The sequence below is a fragment of the Furipterus horrens genome, unplaced genomic scaffold (genome assembly GCF_987537825.1).
Source record: "Furipterus horrens unplaced genomic scaffold, mFurHor1.1.pri manual_scaffold_3, whole genome shotgun sequence".
Lineage (NCBI taxonomy): Eukaryota > Metazoa > Chordata > Mammalia > Chiroptera > Furipteridae > Furipterus > Furipterus horrens.
The window spans coordinates 121,728,626-121,746,475 of NW_028327173.1; the positions used below are offsets into that span (position 1 = coordinate 121,728,626).

A 17,850-nucleotide genomic window follows, 5' to 3' on the forward strand; every position below is an offset into this window, starting at 1 on the left:
TTCCATTTTCTTATTCTTTAAGTCTTTTTTAAAGCATAGTTTGGAATGATTTTATTGAGTAATGATAAATTCAGGCCAAAGTTAATGAAGTAGCCAATGTTTCAAGGTATATGAAAAATAAGGTCACTAATATTTAAAAATGTATCCTAGATTTACAAGAGTCCAATAGTTCCATGTGGTAATTATAATTAGAGTAAGCTGTATTCTATCTTTTAAAAAAGATTCTATTTATTTTTAGAGAGAGGGAAAGCTAAGGAGAAAGAGGGAGAGAAACATCAATGTGAAAAAGAAACATTGTTTGTTTGCCTCTCCAATGTGCCCCCAACTGGGGACTGAACCCACAATCCAGGAATGTGCCCTGACTGGGAATCAAACTGGTGACCTTTTGCCTTGCAGAACAATGCACAACCAACTGAGCCACACTGGTCAGGGCTATATTCTGTTTTTTAAGAATAAATTTTCTCTTTGTTGTTGGAGGACACCTAAGAAGGAATGTCATGAAATGTCAATTGTAAGAAATAGAAGTCCATAAAAAGAAAACCCCAGAAAACTAAGTGGGTCCTATAGGTCCTAATAATATATCTAATATTTAAACTCTTAAACTCATTCACCTGAAAGCACATAAAGACATATATATGTATTTGTTACCCATCCTAATGTCTATTTCATTGTAATAGGAAACAAAAACCTATGTTCAGCTGAAAAAAAGGAATTATGACTTCTTAGACTTTATTGAGCTGGGTGGTAAATATGCCTTTCTGGGGACCACGAAATGAATAAAATTACCAAATGTGCTATACTCTGGTTTATTCCTTACTGAATTCCAGGGTCCTCGAGGATCCTCTCATCTGTGTCTGTTTACCCTGTTCCTTCTTGGATCCTGTTTCTTTTTGTGAATGTCCTGAGTCCACCTTTGTATGCTTGTCCGCAGCTATTTACTTGCTGTGTTTTTGGTCAAGGATTCTCATCAAGGTAACACCCTGAGCCCACTTTATTTGCAGACCTTTGCTGAATATTGGCTTTTGATTTCTATTTCCTCTTCAGGATTGTGTTAAAATTTGATATGCAAACTTATTCTCAACCTTATATATACATTATAGAAAGAAAAATGGTGCATATTTCTCATGAATATAAACTCGGAAGAACAAGGATTTGATCATCTCTCCTATTCTGTAAAATGCTTATAGGGCTAAACTTTGCAGGATTTTAGGTATTGCCATATAGGGAATTAATTCCCTGACCAACCCCTCACTGAAGGATTGGGTTTGTCTGAAACCACCAAGCTTGAATGTATTTCCAACCTGTTCCTATCTGTCTCATTTTGCTTAGCTCTCTTCTTTGAAAGAGAAGCAGAAAATGTGCCACAATTAATCAGCCAAAATTGTAGTGTGTATGGTGGGCAGGGGTGGTAGAAGCAGTATAGGAGGCAAGAGGTAAATTGACTAGGAAAGTCTAAATAATATGTCAATTCTTCCAGGCCTGGTATTTTGGCTTGTTTTGCCTACATCATATTACCAGCATCATAACTGCCTGGCACACAGTAGATGTTCAGAAAATACTTGTGCACAAAGTAAAAGTGTTACCAGTGATGTGGGCTCTCAGTTCTCGAGTTCAGCAAAGAAAGAATTCAGAGCCAAGAACTGTAGTGCAAGAGGAAGTTTATTTAGCATGCAAAGTAAACATATACTTGAAGAGAAGATTTGGGCAGGCTGCTCAAAGAGCTGCCTTGGCCTTCTTTCAATTTCACAGGGGCAAAAGAAGAGCCCTTGGAGAAAGATTCAGTGGGTTAGCTTGGGATGAGCTGCTAATGCTGGTTGAAAGTCTTGTCGTGACCCTTAGAATTTAGGAGAAAGAAAGCAAAGATACATAACTGAAGAAAGAAGGCACTGGCATGGGCACGTGTGTGTGTGTGTGTGTGTGTGTGTGTGTGTGTGTGAGAGAGAGAGATAGAGAGAGAGAGAGAGAGAAGTGCAACTGAGCACGAGCATGTGCAAGACATTGGGTCTTTTGTCTTAAGAGTTTTTATCTGTTTTCTAAAGGCAGGAATTTTTGGAGGGTCTCAGGAGAGGATCTTCATGGAATAGTCATCAGCTTTTGAGGCCTTGTCCTTTTACATGCTGATTAATCAAAATAAGTTAGTGTCAGGGTCCTGGTCTCTACTGATTGGTCAGCATTAGGGTGGGGGGTGTCATTGGTCATAGCATCTAGTCCTGATACCAGCCAAGGCCATGGCTTTATCTGGTTTTGCTGCTTTTCTAGGCCTGGAACTGAAACACAAATGAGACCTAAATTTATCTCTAGATTGACCAAAACTTTGAGGTCAATGAATCCAAGGCTTTGTTCCTAAGATGATGTGATACTGATCAGACCCCCATGTCCTGAGGACATAAGGCTTCAGGGAGTGATCCTGAAAGGGAGTAAGACGCCACTTTGAATCAGCTATCTCAGTTTCCCCATTCACATGTCAAGGGATTTTCCAGGTGTGTTACTATCCTGCTCAAAAGAACAACTTCTCACTTTGTTTTTTAAGGGGAAACGTTTGTGGTCTAGGAATCAACCGGGACCGTAGAGAGCAGGATGTTCTAGAAGAGGATGTCTCCATTTCTCTTTAGAGAGCTGAGGAGTCTGAGTGGCTGTCAACGGAAAAAGTTCCCACCCTTCCTGCGGTTCGCATGGAGTGGGATCACTGTGGCTCGAGGGAGAGGGGAAAGGCGCGCCACCGCGCAACCCCACTCTGATCAGCTCTGCTGGGTCCCACCGGGTCAGCGTTCCTCCGAATTGCCTACATTTGGTTAGTCTGGGTCGCCTCGCCCCACCGGCTCCCCTCCTTAACCCTTCTCCAACTCTCCTTTTCTCATCCCCCTCCCCAGGTCTGCTCGCCGGGGTCCTGCACTTTTCCCGTGAGTTCCCGGCACCTGCGGGCAGGTCCCCGCCTCTACCTTTCCTGTTCTCTCCTTCAAATCCCCTCCCCCAGGTAGATTCTGACTGGTCAGTAACCGTGCCTTCAGTTTTCCGGCCTGTCGCCCCGCCCCTAGGCTCTGTCCCGCCCCCTTCCGCCCCCACGCCCCGCCCCTCCCCCTCCCTTTGACGTGGCAGAGGCGGCACCAGCCATGTTGGCCCAGCAGAGTTCTGCGAGGAGGCCGGGGGCGGGGCAGCGCCGGCCCTGATTGCACTGCGGCGGCTCCACGGCTGTCTCAGCTCGGCGGATAGCTCTGAATTGGCAGGCGGAGGCTGCGACAGGCGCGGATCTTATCGGGAGGGACACTGTGGTAAGGAGACTTCAGGGCTCCCTCTTCTCGGCTCCCCTGGGGCCGTGGTAGCTCTGTGGGAAGCGGGGGAGGGGCGGCTGTGCGGTTCCTGTGCTGGCTGGTGGGCCGGGGTCTCAGGGGTGGTGCCTCTCTGCCTCTTGGTGCCTCGCGGGCATGCCTGGGCCCGGTAGGGCAGCCTTGAGACCTGAACCTGTCACCTTCTCACTCTGCTTCATTCTTCCGGGGCCTGGGGGCCCGGCCCCCTCACCCATCTTCTCTGGATCAGGTGTTGGGCGTAGAGAGAGAAATGGCAGCTCGAACATCTGGCCCAGCACCCCACCCCCGCCTCGGAGGAGATCTGCCTTCCTAAGACCAGGCCATCACCACTTCTGGGCACTTGGATTTCTGGTTTCATTCTTTGCCACATCTGAAGTGCCCTAGACTTTGAACTGAGGTGACTCGTCACCCGTAGTTTGGCCTTGGGAGTTAAAGGGTAAAGCCTACGCCTTGCGCCTTGATTACAGATAGAATTCACTTTTCAGGTCGGACCAATCTTACCGCCGCTAGTGTTTTCCCTTTTTGGTGAGAAAGGAAAAGCCAAGGAAACTTACGTGCAACCACTGGAGTGTGTTTTGTTGAATTAACGTTTCCACGTGAACTTCCTTACCCTCCACCCCTCAAAGCCAAATTAATTCGGTTAAAAAAAGTTTTATATTTAAATACAAATATAAATAGAAGTATGTGTTAACCTTCCTTCTCGTTTTCCGACCATTTTTAATTGACTTAGAATTTTAGAGTTAGAAAGGGCCTCGTAGTTTTCTAGCCCAAAACCCTCATCTTACCGATGGATGAGAAATTGAGGATTCGAGAGGTTAAGCGATTTGCCTCACATAAAGATGGTCATTGGGAATAGTTGAGAACACTTCATTGATGATCTTGCGACTGAAAAGTAGGCGGCACATTTCATTTTCTGTTAAATACATCTGATTGGGAGGAAATACATCTGATTTAGGATGTTTTTCACTTAGTTATCTATAAAAGAGCTCAAGTGAGAATATTGAAAAATTGTATCATAAATAAAGCCTTTTAAAGTTCTGTGGGCATGTGTTTGATATGCTAGATTAAAGTCATATACTACTTTGTTTCTTTTTTTAGTTATACCATGAGAAATTATTTAAAGTAACTCCCACTGATTATAAGTTGTGTTGAAAAATGAGACATTTGTTTAGAATAGTCTTTTGTGTTTTGTACCACTTAAAAATGTATAGCGACTAATATGTTAGGTTTGCATGCTATTATAGCATCTGAGTCATATTCATTTGGGTTTATGGTTTTATGCAAATATAATAGGGGAGAGAGTGCTTGTCAAATAATGCGATTTTATAAAAAGCTGCTTTGTAAAAAGGACTTCAGTTCAGAAATGCCATTATTGGATATGGAACCAACCCTGGCAAATTTTGTACTAGAATTAGTGATTTTAAAATTGAGCAGTTGCATGACTATATAACTGAACTAGTTAAAATGAAACAGGATATTTTTCAAAATACTGCTGGAAAGTGAGAATGTAAGAAGTAAAATAGATGTGATTTAGTGAGCAAATATCTTAGAACAGAGAGAGAATGAGGGAATATTTAGTATGGCTTAACAAAAAATAAGGAGAATTACAATCCAGCTTTGTTACCTGTCGTAGAAACTTAAACTTGACCATTGCCTGCGTGCAAATGTCTTCATGCTAAGTCTCAGAAGGCCTTTCTCTACTAGGCTCTCTGATTGAATCAAGCCCTAATGCCCTAATGGCAGCAGTTGTCAGGACTCCTTTATTCTTAAATGTAATCGAGGATTCCCCCCAAACCCACCAGGTTTAATAGAAAACATGTGTCTTGTCTTTTCTCTTTCCTTTTCTTTACTTTCCTTTCTTTTCCTCCCTCCCTCCCTTTCTTTCTTCCTTTTTTTAAGAGTTTGTTTCTTAGAGAGAGTGGAAGGGAGGGAGGAAGACTGGAGAGAAACTTTGAGAGAGAAACATAAATCAGTTGTCTCCTGCATGCCCCCCAACCAGGGATTCAGCTGGCAGCCCAGGGGTGTGCTCTGACCAGGAATTGAACCGGCAACTTTTTGATTTGCAGGATGACACCCAATCCACTGAGCCACATCAGTCATGGTGGCATCTTATTTCTTTTAAAGAAGAAGAAGCACCTAGCTAATTAAGATAGTTATATTTGTTAAGCTTCGCTTTCTGTAATTTGTATTATCAAAATCTGTAAATTTTTCTAAAATTAAAATTATTATATATAATATACTTTATCAAATTATACATTTCCTTCTCTCACTTATACTTGAGGATCAGATCCTCATAATTCTTCAGTTCTTAATGTCCTTTATTTTTCTCACAAATCTTTTGGCCAGCCACATAGCACTTGAAACTCTATCCTCCCAGACCTTTAATTTTTACAGTTTCTTTCCATCACTAACTACTGTTGCAGTTTGAGAACATGAGAAAGAATTGCTGCCTAGGTAGGAAAGCTGGCATCCTAGATAGGCAGTCAGAGAGTAACAAGATGGAGATGTTGCTTGATACTGCCTCCTAAGAGAGTGGCACCCCCCTCCCCGTGGTAGTAGATTTACTACTCTTCTGGGGCCTGATGGACATTGGGTTCAGTAGAGTCACTTTTTATTTTGTTATAAGTGGGGTTATTGTTTCTTGCTAATTTTTTCGTGAGATCGCTGAAAGTGGGAAAAACGTACTTATTTTGAATTTTCTTAAGAGAATTTGAAAATGTCTTTTTAACTTTCTTTGCAGAAATAAGAATCAAGCTCTACAATGACAACCTATTTGGAATTTATACAACAAAATGAAGAACGAGATGGAGTCCGATTTAGTTGGAATGTTTGGCCATCTAGTCGACTAGAAGCTACAAGAATGGTTGTCCCAGTAGCAGCCCTATTTACACCATTGAAGGAGAGACCCGATTTACCACCTATTCAATATGAACCTGTTTTGTGTAGTAGGACCACTTGCCGTGCAGTTTTGAATCCTTTATGGTAATTAAAACATACAGAAAAAACTAATGAAGCAATATGATTTTAAACTGTAGTTTCTTTCTTGCTTATTTTTATTAAAAAGTCTTTGTTTATAGTTATTTTTTCAAATTAGGGTAGTCTAATTTAAAGAGCTGTAAGGTTTTAGGAGTAGGAAAGTAACAAAAGACCAAATGTAAAATTGTCCCTATAAAAACCATTAGGTCCTATCAGTATTCTCTAGATACTGGTGCTGGCTATATATCAGCCCAACTTGTGTTCAATTAGAAAAGTCATGATTGAGTAACATCGTGTTTGAAAATGTTGTTATTTCTTGCTGCATAAACAGAATGTCAGGAATCATTTTTTATTCTTCTTTCTACTCCCTTTTTCCCAACCAATTCCACTAGTAAGTCTGGTTGATTCTATCTCCAGAACATTACTGAATCTGTTTCTTATACTCAATCTATGCTAATACATTCTTACTTCAAGATACACTATCTTTCTCGTGGTCAGTTCCATTATCTTCCTAACTGGTCTGTCTGTTTTTGTTCTTGCCTTTCAGCAGTCTATTCTCCACCCAGGAGCTAGAGTTTTACAACGGATATTAGATTATTAAAATCCTCCAATAGCTTCTTATCATAGTTGGAATAAAAAATACGAACCCCTTAGGAAGTTCTCTAAAGCTCTTACATGATCTAGTTTCTATATATTTCTTCTTTTTTTAAATTTATTGATATGAAGGGGGGAGGAAGACATCGATTTGTTGTTCCATTTATTTATGCATTCATTGGTTGCTTGTATGTTACCTGAGCATAGATAGAACCTGCAACCTTGGCATATTGGGATGATGCTATAACCAACTGAGCTACCTGACCAGGGTAACCTCTATATATTTCTTCTTTCATCTATGTCATCTGTTTTCCTAATTCTCACTTACTTTTTACTTTGCCCTCTTTCTGATTTTTGAATATACCACACTTATTTCTACCTTGGAACTTGTGCAATTCTTCCTGGATGGCTCTTCCTCCGGATTTTCCTGTGACTGGTTCCCTTTCATTAGGTCATATTTCAATTGTTTAAGAAGTTCTTTCTTTAAAGTTGCCCTCCCAAACAGATTCTCACATCCTGCTTTGTTTTCGTTAATCTTTATTATCACTATCTAAAAGTATCTTCTGTGTTTATGAACTACTTTGTTGTCTGTCTCTTCTAGGATATAAGCTCAGTGAGACCAGGGACCTTTGCTGTCTTGTTTACTATTACCATGACCTAGAATAATAGCTGGTACATATTAAGCATTCAGTAAATCTATTTTTCAATTGAATAAATGTTTTCTGGACCTCAGTAGATGTTATTAAGTCATTTAAAGAAAAAATAGGATTATCTTAATTTTATTGATGTTTCCTATATATTAACATGTTGCGTACCGGGGAATTTAAATGCCTTTTAGAAATGACGAGAATTCTCACCACCCGTACGCAATGTGTTAAAAGTTAAATTATTTAAATAAAATATATGTTAATAGATAATCAGCAACACTTAAAAATACTTGGCTTTTAAAGATTTTATTTATTTTTAGAGAGAAGGGAAGGGAGGGAGAAAGAGAGACAGACAAACATCAATTGGTTGCCTCTCACATGCTCCCAACCCAGGCATATGGCCTGACTGGGAATTGAATGGGTGACCTTTCGGTTCACAGGCTGGCACTCAATTCACTGAGCCACACCAGCCAGGGCTCAAAATACTTGGCTTTTAAAGATCACTTTTGCTATCAATATGAATGCATTTCTAATTTAGAAAAAAATTAATTTTATTGAGATTAGCATCCTTGTAAAATTAAACTGAAACATAAGCTGTTGTATCTTTTCTTAACAGTCAAGTGGATTATCGAGCAAAACTCTGGGCTTGCAACTTTTGTTATCAAAGGAATCAGGTAAGAAAACCCCCATTGCAGATGTTAATGCTGTAAATACTGGTCTAAATATGTACGTTTAAAAAGAAAGATGAAATCCTTTTCACGATGAAAATATTGATATATTCATTATTAAATGATCAGGAAGTATTTATTTTCAGTTTAAAATTTCATTACTCTTTCTATCAAGTAATCTGTTAACTTTTAAAATTTTCTTTTCTATTTGTAGTTTCCACCTACTTATGCTGGTATATCTGAACTGAATCAGCCTGCTGAACTTTTACCTCAGTTTTCTAGCATTGAATACGTAGTTCTGGTAAGAATATAAGAATAAATCTTTAAGGAAGTTTTATATATCCAGTAATTGATACCAAACTAGTTGTTAAATTGAAATGACTTAAGGCATCATTCTTGATTTTCACATTGAATTGATGGAGCATTTCAAAGGTAAGAACTCTCAAGGTCATTTTAAACAAGGTAATATTGTTTTAGCTATTTGATGGGTGGCTAGAATATTGGATGGGATGGTGTGATTTGCTGATCTGAATAGATCAATAAGCACTAAAGTATCACTGTTGCTTTGTTGTGGAAGCTCAGTTTACAAATACTTAGGCAATATGGTGCTGGAGCCTGATGATACAACCCCAAGTCTAGTTAATGAAATTATTCTTGCATTGGCCTTTCATAGGAAAATCGTTTTTCTTCTCTTTATGAACAGCTTTACATAGTTGTTTCTATATTTAAGAGTGAAAATAATAATATCCTTTATGAATGTTGCAGAGAAAGCAGAATATGGTTCGCATGAGCAAGTCAGTAATTTGTCCAGCCTTGCTTGTTTCTAGTTCTCTTTCAATTCAGTTCAGGTTTAGACAGTTATTTTATAAATTCACTGTTTTTAAGCTTTATAGCTACTATTTTTATATTTTAAAAGAAATTAAGTAGTTGTTATAAGAAATTAAATCTCATGCAGTTAAATAAAATTGAGGGTGAATGTCTCCTCTAAGTAACTAATTTTTTTAAACTTAATTTTTCACTTGATGATTAAGTCTTGGTTTTCTCTCCATGCATATATAACCTGTTTCATTTCTGAAATGGCTTTATTAGGATTCCATTGTATGAATATACCATTGATTATCCTTGTATATTGTGGTGAAGTATAATGCTTTTAAAATACAGTATTTTTTTTTCTTATGGCAATATTTTTTTAACAGCGTGGTCCTCAGATGCCTTTGATATTCCTCTATGTGGTTGATACTTGTATGGAAGATGAAGATTTACAAGCCTTGAAAGAATCTATGCAGATGTCATTAAGTCTTTTACCACCTACAGCTTTGGTTGGACTTATTACTTTTGGTAGAATGGTGCAGGTTCATGAACTTGGATGTGAGGGCATTTCAAAGAGCTATGTCTTCAGAGGAACAAAAGATCTGTCTGCCAAACAACTGCAGGTAAACAACCTCTCTGTGAGCATCACTCTATATATGTCTGAAAAAGCTTCTGGATATAAGTTTCTAGAAAATATTTTTATTATAATTGACTAACATAATTTTAACAAAGGCTTTACATATAGTGTTGACATCAATGTTACTTCATTTGCCTTTTTATATGGATTGGAGATCTTTTGCCTTTAATGATATTTTTATCATTTAGAGTGAAACAAAGTATTTTACTGGAAAGTTGAAGGTCTTACAGCAGAGTCATGCCAAAGACTGAGAGGAAGCAACTGCAGAATAATCAGCTTGTGTTTCTTGACACCTCACTTAGGAACTAAACACTTGTAATATGTTTGGCAAAGGGAGATCTTTTAAGGCTTAAGAGGTTTTAATATAAGAATTATGGGTATATATATTTTTCATACACTAGGGCAACGTTTTTATCTTTGGGGCAAATTGAAGCTTTATTTTTCAAGGCAGAGGAGTTATGTTAGCATAATAGGATCATCTGGGGATATTAAAATTTCTTTTCTGCCCACAGATTTTGGTAGATCAAGAGAGAGAGTGAATATGTGCTTCTATTAGAGGTAGCTGGAAGGGCAGGATTGCTCATGCAAGTATTAAAAAACTTCTAAGAGTTTCTGATACAACCCCCAGTTGAGAACAGTTACCCTAGTAGATTATGGATAAGCCTGGCATAAAGTAGACAGACATGAAATCAGATTTTGGAAGTATCCAAAATGACAAAGAAAAGATTTTGAAGATGACTTACTTGGGGCTTGGCAAACTGGGGTAGTGGTGCTCCAGTTAACTGAGAGCAAATACAGGAGGAATTCAGTTCACAGGTTTGGATGGTGAGGCTAATGAACAGTGAATAAGATAGCGAATGAGTAGTGAATATGATTGGAGGAAGTGGAGAAAATTAGAGCCTGTTCTTCCCTGAGGTTTGTTGTTGAAGGTAAGGAAGGTGATAGTGTGGGGTTTTGAGAGAGAACTGAGTGAAAAGGTTTCATTTTGGAGGGACACTGAGTGTCATACACAGAAGGGAAAGAGACTAAATGGGAGTGAAAGCAAGAGTGAGATGAGGAGAGTGAGATTTCAGAAGACATGGTAGGGATTCCTTCAGGAGCACAGGAAGCAGAGAACTTTCCGTGAGACAGGAGAGAAAGTGGGCAAGTTATAACCTCTTGTGTCTTAATTTTTTCAACTGTAAAAGGGAGATAAGAATAGTATTTACCTTACAGAGTGATCATGAGCATTAAATGGATTGTGCCTTTATATATTTGCTATTTTTTTTAATATATTTTTATTTTTTTAGAGAGAGGGGAAGGGAGGGAGAAAGAGGGAGAGAAACGTCAAAGTGTGAAAGAAACATGGATTGCTTGCCTCTTGCATGCCCCCAACCTGGGACCTGGATCGCAACTTAGGCATGTGCCCCAACCAGGAATCAAACCGATGACTCTTTGGTTTGGGGGTTGGCACCCAACCCACTGAGCCACACCAGTCAGGGCTCTTGTTATTTTTTAATTGTTAATTTATTTAAAATGGCTTAATGTTCTGATTATAGAGTATATTTTACTTGAATTATATACCTGTAACACATTAAGCATCTGCCTTTTTTGCAACAGGCAATGAATGCCTACAGACTAAAGTTTTTTCTTCCTCCACCAAATGTTTTTATCTTCTATCTCTAACCATCTGGTTGAAGAGTTTGGTCTTTTCTCCTCATACAGTCCTGGGTTCACATATTAAACTCTTCTAAGTTGTGTGAACTTGGATTCATCTTTTTGCCTCTTTTCTCATCCTCTATGGAAAGGGATAAACAGTGGCTACTTAGCGAGGTTATTATTAGTACTAAATGAAATAAATTGAGAATACTCTGTATAATGCAAACTATTATAGGGTTTTTATAGCATAACCTGGGTAATATCTTGCTTTGTCATTTACTAGTTGTGGAAACTTAGGCAAGTTTCTCAGCCTGTCACTTCATTTGTAAAGCAGGGACTAAGAAATCTACTTCATTATTGTTATGTAAGGAAATAGTATATATAAAGAGTTTAGCACACAAGTCTTCAGTAAAAAGTTGCTGTTCTTGCTAGCAGTATAGGAAATACTGCAGGATTAGTTTAATAATTTTTTTCTTCGCAAATCTTTAGATGTTCTAATTTTCTGTTATATACTTTTACTCTTTCTTCATGACTAAGCATTTCTAGATTCGAGAAAACTTTAGTGAAATAACATTATTCTCATAAATTTAGAGAGGAATTGTGCACAGTTCTAAAATTCAAGAAACAGTAGCAGTTTGGTTAGGCAATAAGTCAGAAAATTAACTAAGTATAGATACAAAAATATGCGTACCTTATAACCTGCTTTACACAATGTCATGTACTTCTCCTATATAACACTTACTACAATTGTAGTTTTACACTTAATGATTTGATTTGATTAACTCCTATCTCACCATATTTTAATTTTCATAAGGTCAGGAACTATATATTTTTTCACTATTAGATGCCTGGCACATAACAGGTATGAATGAATACAAGTTGAGCAACATAGCCGTTCAAGTTACACAATATCTTAATTTGACTATTGATTATAGAAATAAAATATTTCTGAGCTAGGATCCTTCTTCTTTGCTCACATAGCACCTTGTATTTTGCTCTTTTATTGATGATTATTTCACTGTATTGTTATTGTCTAGACTCTCCAACTAGACCTTTTGCTTTTTGAGGAAGTGCCTTTGTTCTTTTTGTGTGTGTTCTAATACCTAGCATAGCATCTTCCACATGGGAAATAGTTGATTACATCTTTGTAGGAGTAATGAAATGGATATGACAGAAATAATCTCTTTACAGGAAATGCTGGGGCTCTCTAAAGTACCCGTTACGCAGGCAACACGTGGTCCTCAGGTACAGCAGCCACCTCCTTCCAATAGGTAATAATTAAATGTAGCAAAGAGAGTTTGCCAATTCATGTAGCCGTTTTAAGCATCTCATGCCCTTAATTGGAACATAGGCATTCAATGATATTATTGTATATTGCTAAGTATTTTTAGGAATATAAAAATATTGTGTTAGTATACTTTTTAAAGAGTTGAGATAGAACCACATCATTGAAATGGCTGATTTCTCATATTATAATTTGAGGAGTTACTTTAGTTTTGACATACTTCTGATTTTTTGTTTTGAAGTTCAGAAAAACTTAAGTTTTTGCGGTTGAGGGTAGGTGAGCTAAAATAGGGCCTCAAAAACTTTTCATTTTGCCTTCTTAGCCTTAGAGATAACTTTTCCCCCTATACTCTCAAATCAGAGGTGGTATTACTAATATTAAGTTGATGTATCTTCTCATAATTATTTCAATAACTTAAAACTTAGTAGGATGATAAATGAAAGATACAGTCCTGAAATAATAGTTGGTTGAACCGTTTCATTTGTAGAAGTTGTACTCAAAGTGTGCTTCCTGGACCAAGTGTCAGCGTCACCTGGGAAGTTGTTTGAAATGCAGATTCCTGGGGCTCACCCCAGAACTTCTGAAATGACACTCCAGAACCAGCAACCTGTGTTAAAACAAGTCCTCCCAGAACCAATTCTGATGTACACGATAGTTTTGAGACTGTGTATTCAAATTATTTTTCTCTGTTTTTAAGAAAGTGGGTAGTTTGTTTCTTAAACCCTCACCCAACATAAATGGCTTTTTATTTAACTTTGTTTTGCAGATTCTTGCAGCCAGTACAGAAAATAGACATGAATCTCACAGATCTTCTGGGGGAACTGCAGCGAGACCCTTGGCCTGTACCACAGGGAAAAAGACCTTTGCGTTCCTCTGGGGTGGCACTTTCCATAGCTGTAGGACTACTTGAGGTAGTGACAATAGCTTCATTTTGGAATGTAAATGTGTTTGTGTGTCTGTGGGATGATAATTACAAGATAATGTTGAGTGAGAAAAATGAGGTCATAGGAGAGTGAGTATATGATTTTATTTATTCAAAGTTTGATATGCAATAGAACCTTTTGTGTTTAGAGAGGCTTTTGGAAGGATGTTCACTTAAATGTTAACAGTGGTAGGATAAGGGCAGTTTTACTTTTAAGTAGAATTTGAAAATTTTACTCCACACAAATCTTAGCATTATAATTAGGAAAGAGTTATTTTAAAATGTTTTTTAAAATTTTGAAATGCTTTCAAATTTACAGAAAAGTTGCAGAGAGCTTTTTTCCCATGAATTATTTGAGCTTAAGTTGCTGACATGATATTCCCCACCCCTTGGTTGCATTTCCTATATACCAAGATATTCTCCTATATAATCACAATACAACTATTTAAATCAGAATATTAACACTGATACATTACTACATGTAGTTCTCAGACCTCAGATTTCATTCAGGTTTGCTGATTCCAATAATTTCTTTTACTAAAAGGATTTAGTTCAGAGGAATGCAATTAGGGTTATATCCGTTTAGTGTCCTTCAGTCTGGAACAGTTCCTTAGCTTTTCCTTGACTTTCATAACTTTAACACTTAGGAAGATTTAGGCCAGTTATTCTATAGAATGTCTCTCAACTTAGGTTTGTCTTGATGTATCCTCACAATTAGATTCAGGTCTTGCATATATCTCAGAAGTTACGCTCTGTTCTCATTGCATCGTGTCAGGTGACACATGATGTTTATTTGTCCCATCAATGGTGATAATCATTTTGATCACTAATTAAAGTTGTATCTCCTGGGTTTCTCCACTGTAAAATTATTATTTCCCCTCCTTTGTAATTAGCAAACATTAGATGGAAGGATCTTTGAAACTATGCAAATATTCCCTTACTCATCAAACTTTCAATTTATTTATTTATTTATGTCACTATAGACTCACGGTTTCTTATTTTATACAGTGAGTTGTTATCTGTTACTTTCATTATTCTTTTGACTTTCTACTTTGACATAATTCTAAACATACAGAAAAGTTATGAGAAAGATTTAAAGATTAATTGAAACTTTACCCAAATTACTCAAATGCTAATATTTTATTACATTTGATTTATACTTCTCTCTCAATATTTATATAAATTTCTCTCTCTCTCTATATATATATATATTTATATGTCACACACACAAATTTTAGGAAAACCATTTGAAAGTTAGTTATAAACATGATGCCCCTTTACTTCTAAATACTTCAGTGTGTATTTCTTAATTACAGAAACATTTTTTTGCACAACTGCAGTTCAGTTAACAAAATCAGGAAATTAACATTGATACAATTTTCTAATCAGATTTCACCAGTTAACCCAATAATAGCAAACAAAAGCCCTGGATCATGCATCCCATTCAGTTGTTATGTCTCTTTAGTATCCTTAATCTGTAGTTCCTCAGTTTTTCTTGGTGTTTCATGACATTGATGATTTTTAAGAGTATAGTTAGTTTGTAGAACAAGTCTCAATTTGGGTTTATCTGCTCTTTCCTTGTGAGTAGTTTTAAGTTATATACTTTTTCAGGAATGTTACAGAATTGATTTGTGTTCTTTGTGCAACACATCAAGAAGCTCATGATGTTGATTTGTTTTATACTGCTGATGTTAGTTAACTTTGACCAGTTGGTTAAGGTGGTTTCTGTCATGTTTCATATTAAAATTAGGAAGGCACTATTTAGAAGATTTTGAAAGGTATTCAAACATCTTGTTTTTAAATTCTATTTTAAACATTTGATTACTTTATTTCTTCAAAAATGTATGATATCCTGTTCATTATCAGAAATGTACATCCATACGTTTTCCTTGAAACTTTTTTGACAAGTTACTTTTATCTGATAGTGTACTTTTCCCAACACTGGAGCACGTATCATGATGTTCATTGGTGGTCCAGCCACTCAGGGGCCAGGAATGGTGGTTGGCGATGAATTGAAGACACCTATAAGATCATGGCATGACATTGAAAAAGACAATGCCAAATATGTTAAAAAGGGAACTAAGGTAACTTTGGTTTTTAAGTCTTTGTCATACTAGAAAAATTCATTTGATAAAAGAGAAAGAATACAAATATTTCATGATAAATCTGATATTGCAAAGTCTGATATTGTATCTGCTGTTCAGAACTGGAGAAATAGTATCTTTCTTTCTTGATAACTTACATTATAATTTTTCTGGTTTTAAATGTTTAAAAACTTAATAGTATACACCAATAGGTGTCTCTAAAGATTTCTCCTGAGAGAAACCCTGCGTACCCTTTTTAATATTCATATTAAAAGAATGTCTTTCCCTTTAGAAAAAATTTTTTTGCATTCTCTAATTTTTCATTTCCCAAATGCTATACTTTAGATACATATGTCTTTCATAGTTTGAATAGTCTTTTTTTTTTTTTTTGCCAGTTGTTTTCTGTTCATGTAACTTTAGTTTTTTTTGTATTTGTGCCAGTACATTTTTCACTAATTTTGATTTTCACCTCCCTTGTGTTGGTTTTGCTTGTTAATATCCCCCTTAAAAAAAAATTCTCTAGCATTCATAATTTTAATTTAGTTGTGCTATATTTTCTCCTATTTCTTTTTGGTACTCATTATCGTTAATGAGTACCAAAATTATTCTTAAGTATAAGTTATAGTGACAAAAATTATTGTCCTTTAGGGCTTGGAATTTTTCTTAGAGCTTCAAAAATGTTTTACATATTTTTTATCTTACTGCTTTTGTTATGTCTATTTTTGATGTTTTTGTTACTTAGGTGTGACTTAACCAGGAAAAAGAGTTCTGTGTTGTTGTTTTACCATGTTTATGTACAAAGAGCAGATTGTTCAGTATGCCTTTCTTTGGGTTTAATGTACTTTAGGAGTTTATAGTAGTCCTCCCTTATCCGTGGTTTCACATTCTGCAGTTTCAGTTACCCATGGTCAGCTGCAGTCCAAAAACACAATATTAAATGGAAAATTCTATAAATAAACAATCAGTAAGTTTTAAATTGCATGCTCTTCTGAGTGATGTGATGAAATCTTGCACTGTCCACCCTGGCCATGAATCATCCCTTTGCCCAGGGTATCCACACTGTAGATGCTACCTGCCCATTAGTCACTCAGTAGACATCTCTGTCATGGTATCCTAGTTCTTGTGTTCAGTCTGTCACTGTATCCTAGTACTTGTGTTCAGCTTTTACTTAATGCAGTAAGGGCCTCAAAGCAAAGAGCAGTGATGGGGGCAATTTGGATATGCCAAAGAGAAGCAGTGAAGTGCTTCCTTCAAGTGAAAAGGTGTGTGTATAGGAAAAAACACAGTATACATAGGGTGTGGCACTATCTGTGGTTTCAGGCATGCACTGGGGGTTTTAGAACATAATCCTCCATGGATAAGGGGAGACCACTATATTTAAAAAGAATGGCTTTTAAAGAATGTGAGAATAGTAGATTTATAGAAGTTATTGTATTTTATGAGACATTCTAGAAAATTAAACTAATGAATCACATTTAGATTATGGTTTATTCTTTTAGTATTTCTTAGATCATTTTAATCTATAATGGAAAGAATTATAGCATGATTAATTTGTACATTAATTTTACTTGATAAAAAAATCTTTTGTAGCATTTTGAAGCATTGGCTAATCGAGCTGCTACGACTGGTCACGTTATTGATATCTATGCATGTGCATTGGATCAGACAGGTCTCCTGGAGATGAAATGCTGTCCCAACCTTACTGGGTATGTATTTATATTTTTATAATTTTTGCTATTATAAACTTATAATGATGGTTTACAGATATGAACCAGTATCGACAGTTTAGAGAGAAAAAAAAGCTGGTCATCATCTTCTCACTTTCATGGTAACAGATGTTAACAGTTTTTGATACTTCTTTCACTTTCAATTTTTTTGTAAAATATAGTTTTAAAGGCACAATTCTGTTTGAAAAGCTCATTTTGATATCCTATAGTCATTGTATTATCAGTTTTTTAAAGATATGATTCACATACCATAAATTTCACCCATTTAAATGTACAACTTAATGTTGTCTTTTTTTTTTTTTTACTATATTCACAAGTTGAGCAGCCACCACCATAATTTAATTTTAAAACATTTACATTACCCCTAAAAGAAGCTCTGTACCCATTAGCAGTCACTCCTCATTCTTCCTTCTTCTCTCCTTTCCCCCGCCCTTCTCAGCCTAGACAGCCACTAATTTACTTTCTCTATGGATTTGCCTATTCTTGATCTTATTGGGAAACTGTCGTTTTTCACGATTAAGTATGATTTTAGCTGTGGGTTTAAGTAAATGGCTGTA

General features: G+C 36.6%; 1 protein-coding gene across 1 annotated transcript in view; it reads left to right on the top strand.

Moving 5' to 3' along the window:
- Positions 1–3,103: 3,103 nt before the first annotated feature.
- The window catches only part of SEC23A (SEC23 homolog A, COPII component), a 52,469-nt gene continuing 37,722 nt past the window's right edge, over positions 3,104–17,850 (top strand). Inside the window, exons 1-9 of the mRNA XM_090271838.1 lie at positions 3,104–3,269; positions 6,046–6,287; positions 8,139–8,196; positions 8,405–8,491; positions 9,387–9,623; positions 12,467–12,546; positions 13,327–13,471; positions 15,408–15,566; positions 17,157–17,272. Coding sequence (XP_090127964.1) covers positions 6,067–6,287; positions 8,139–8,196; positions 8,405–8,491; positions 9,387–9,623; positions 12,467–12,546; positions 13,327–13,471; positions 15,408–15,566; positions 17,157–17,272 — 1,103 coding nt within the window. The 5' untranslated portion in view covers positions 3,104–3,269; positions 6,046–6,066. The remainder of the gene's footprint in view (positions 3,270–6,045; positions 6,288–8,138; positions 8,197–8,404; positions 8,492–9,386; positions 9,624–12,466; positions 12,547–13,326; positions 13,472–15,407; positions 15,567–17,156; positions 17,273–17,850) is intronic.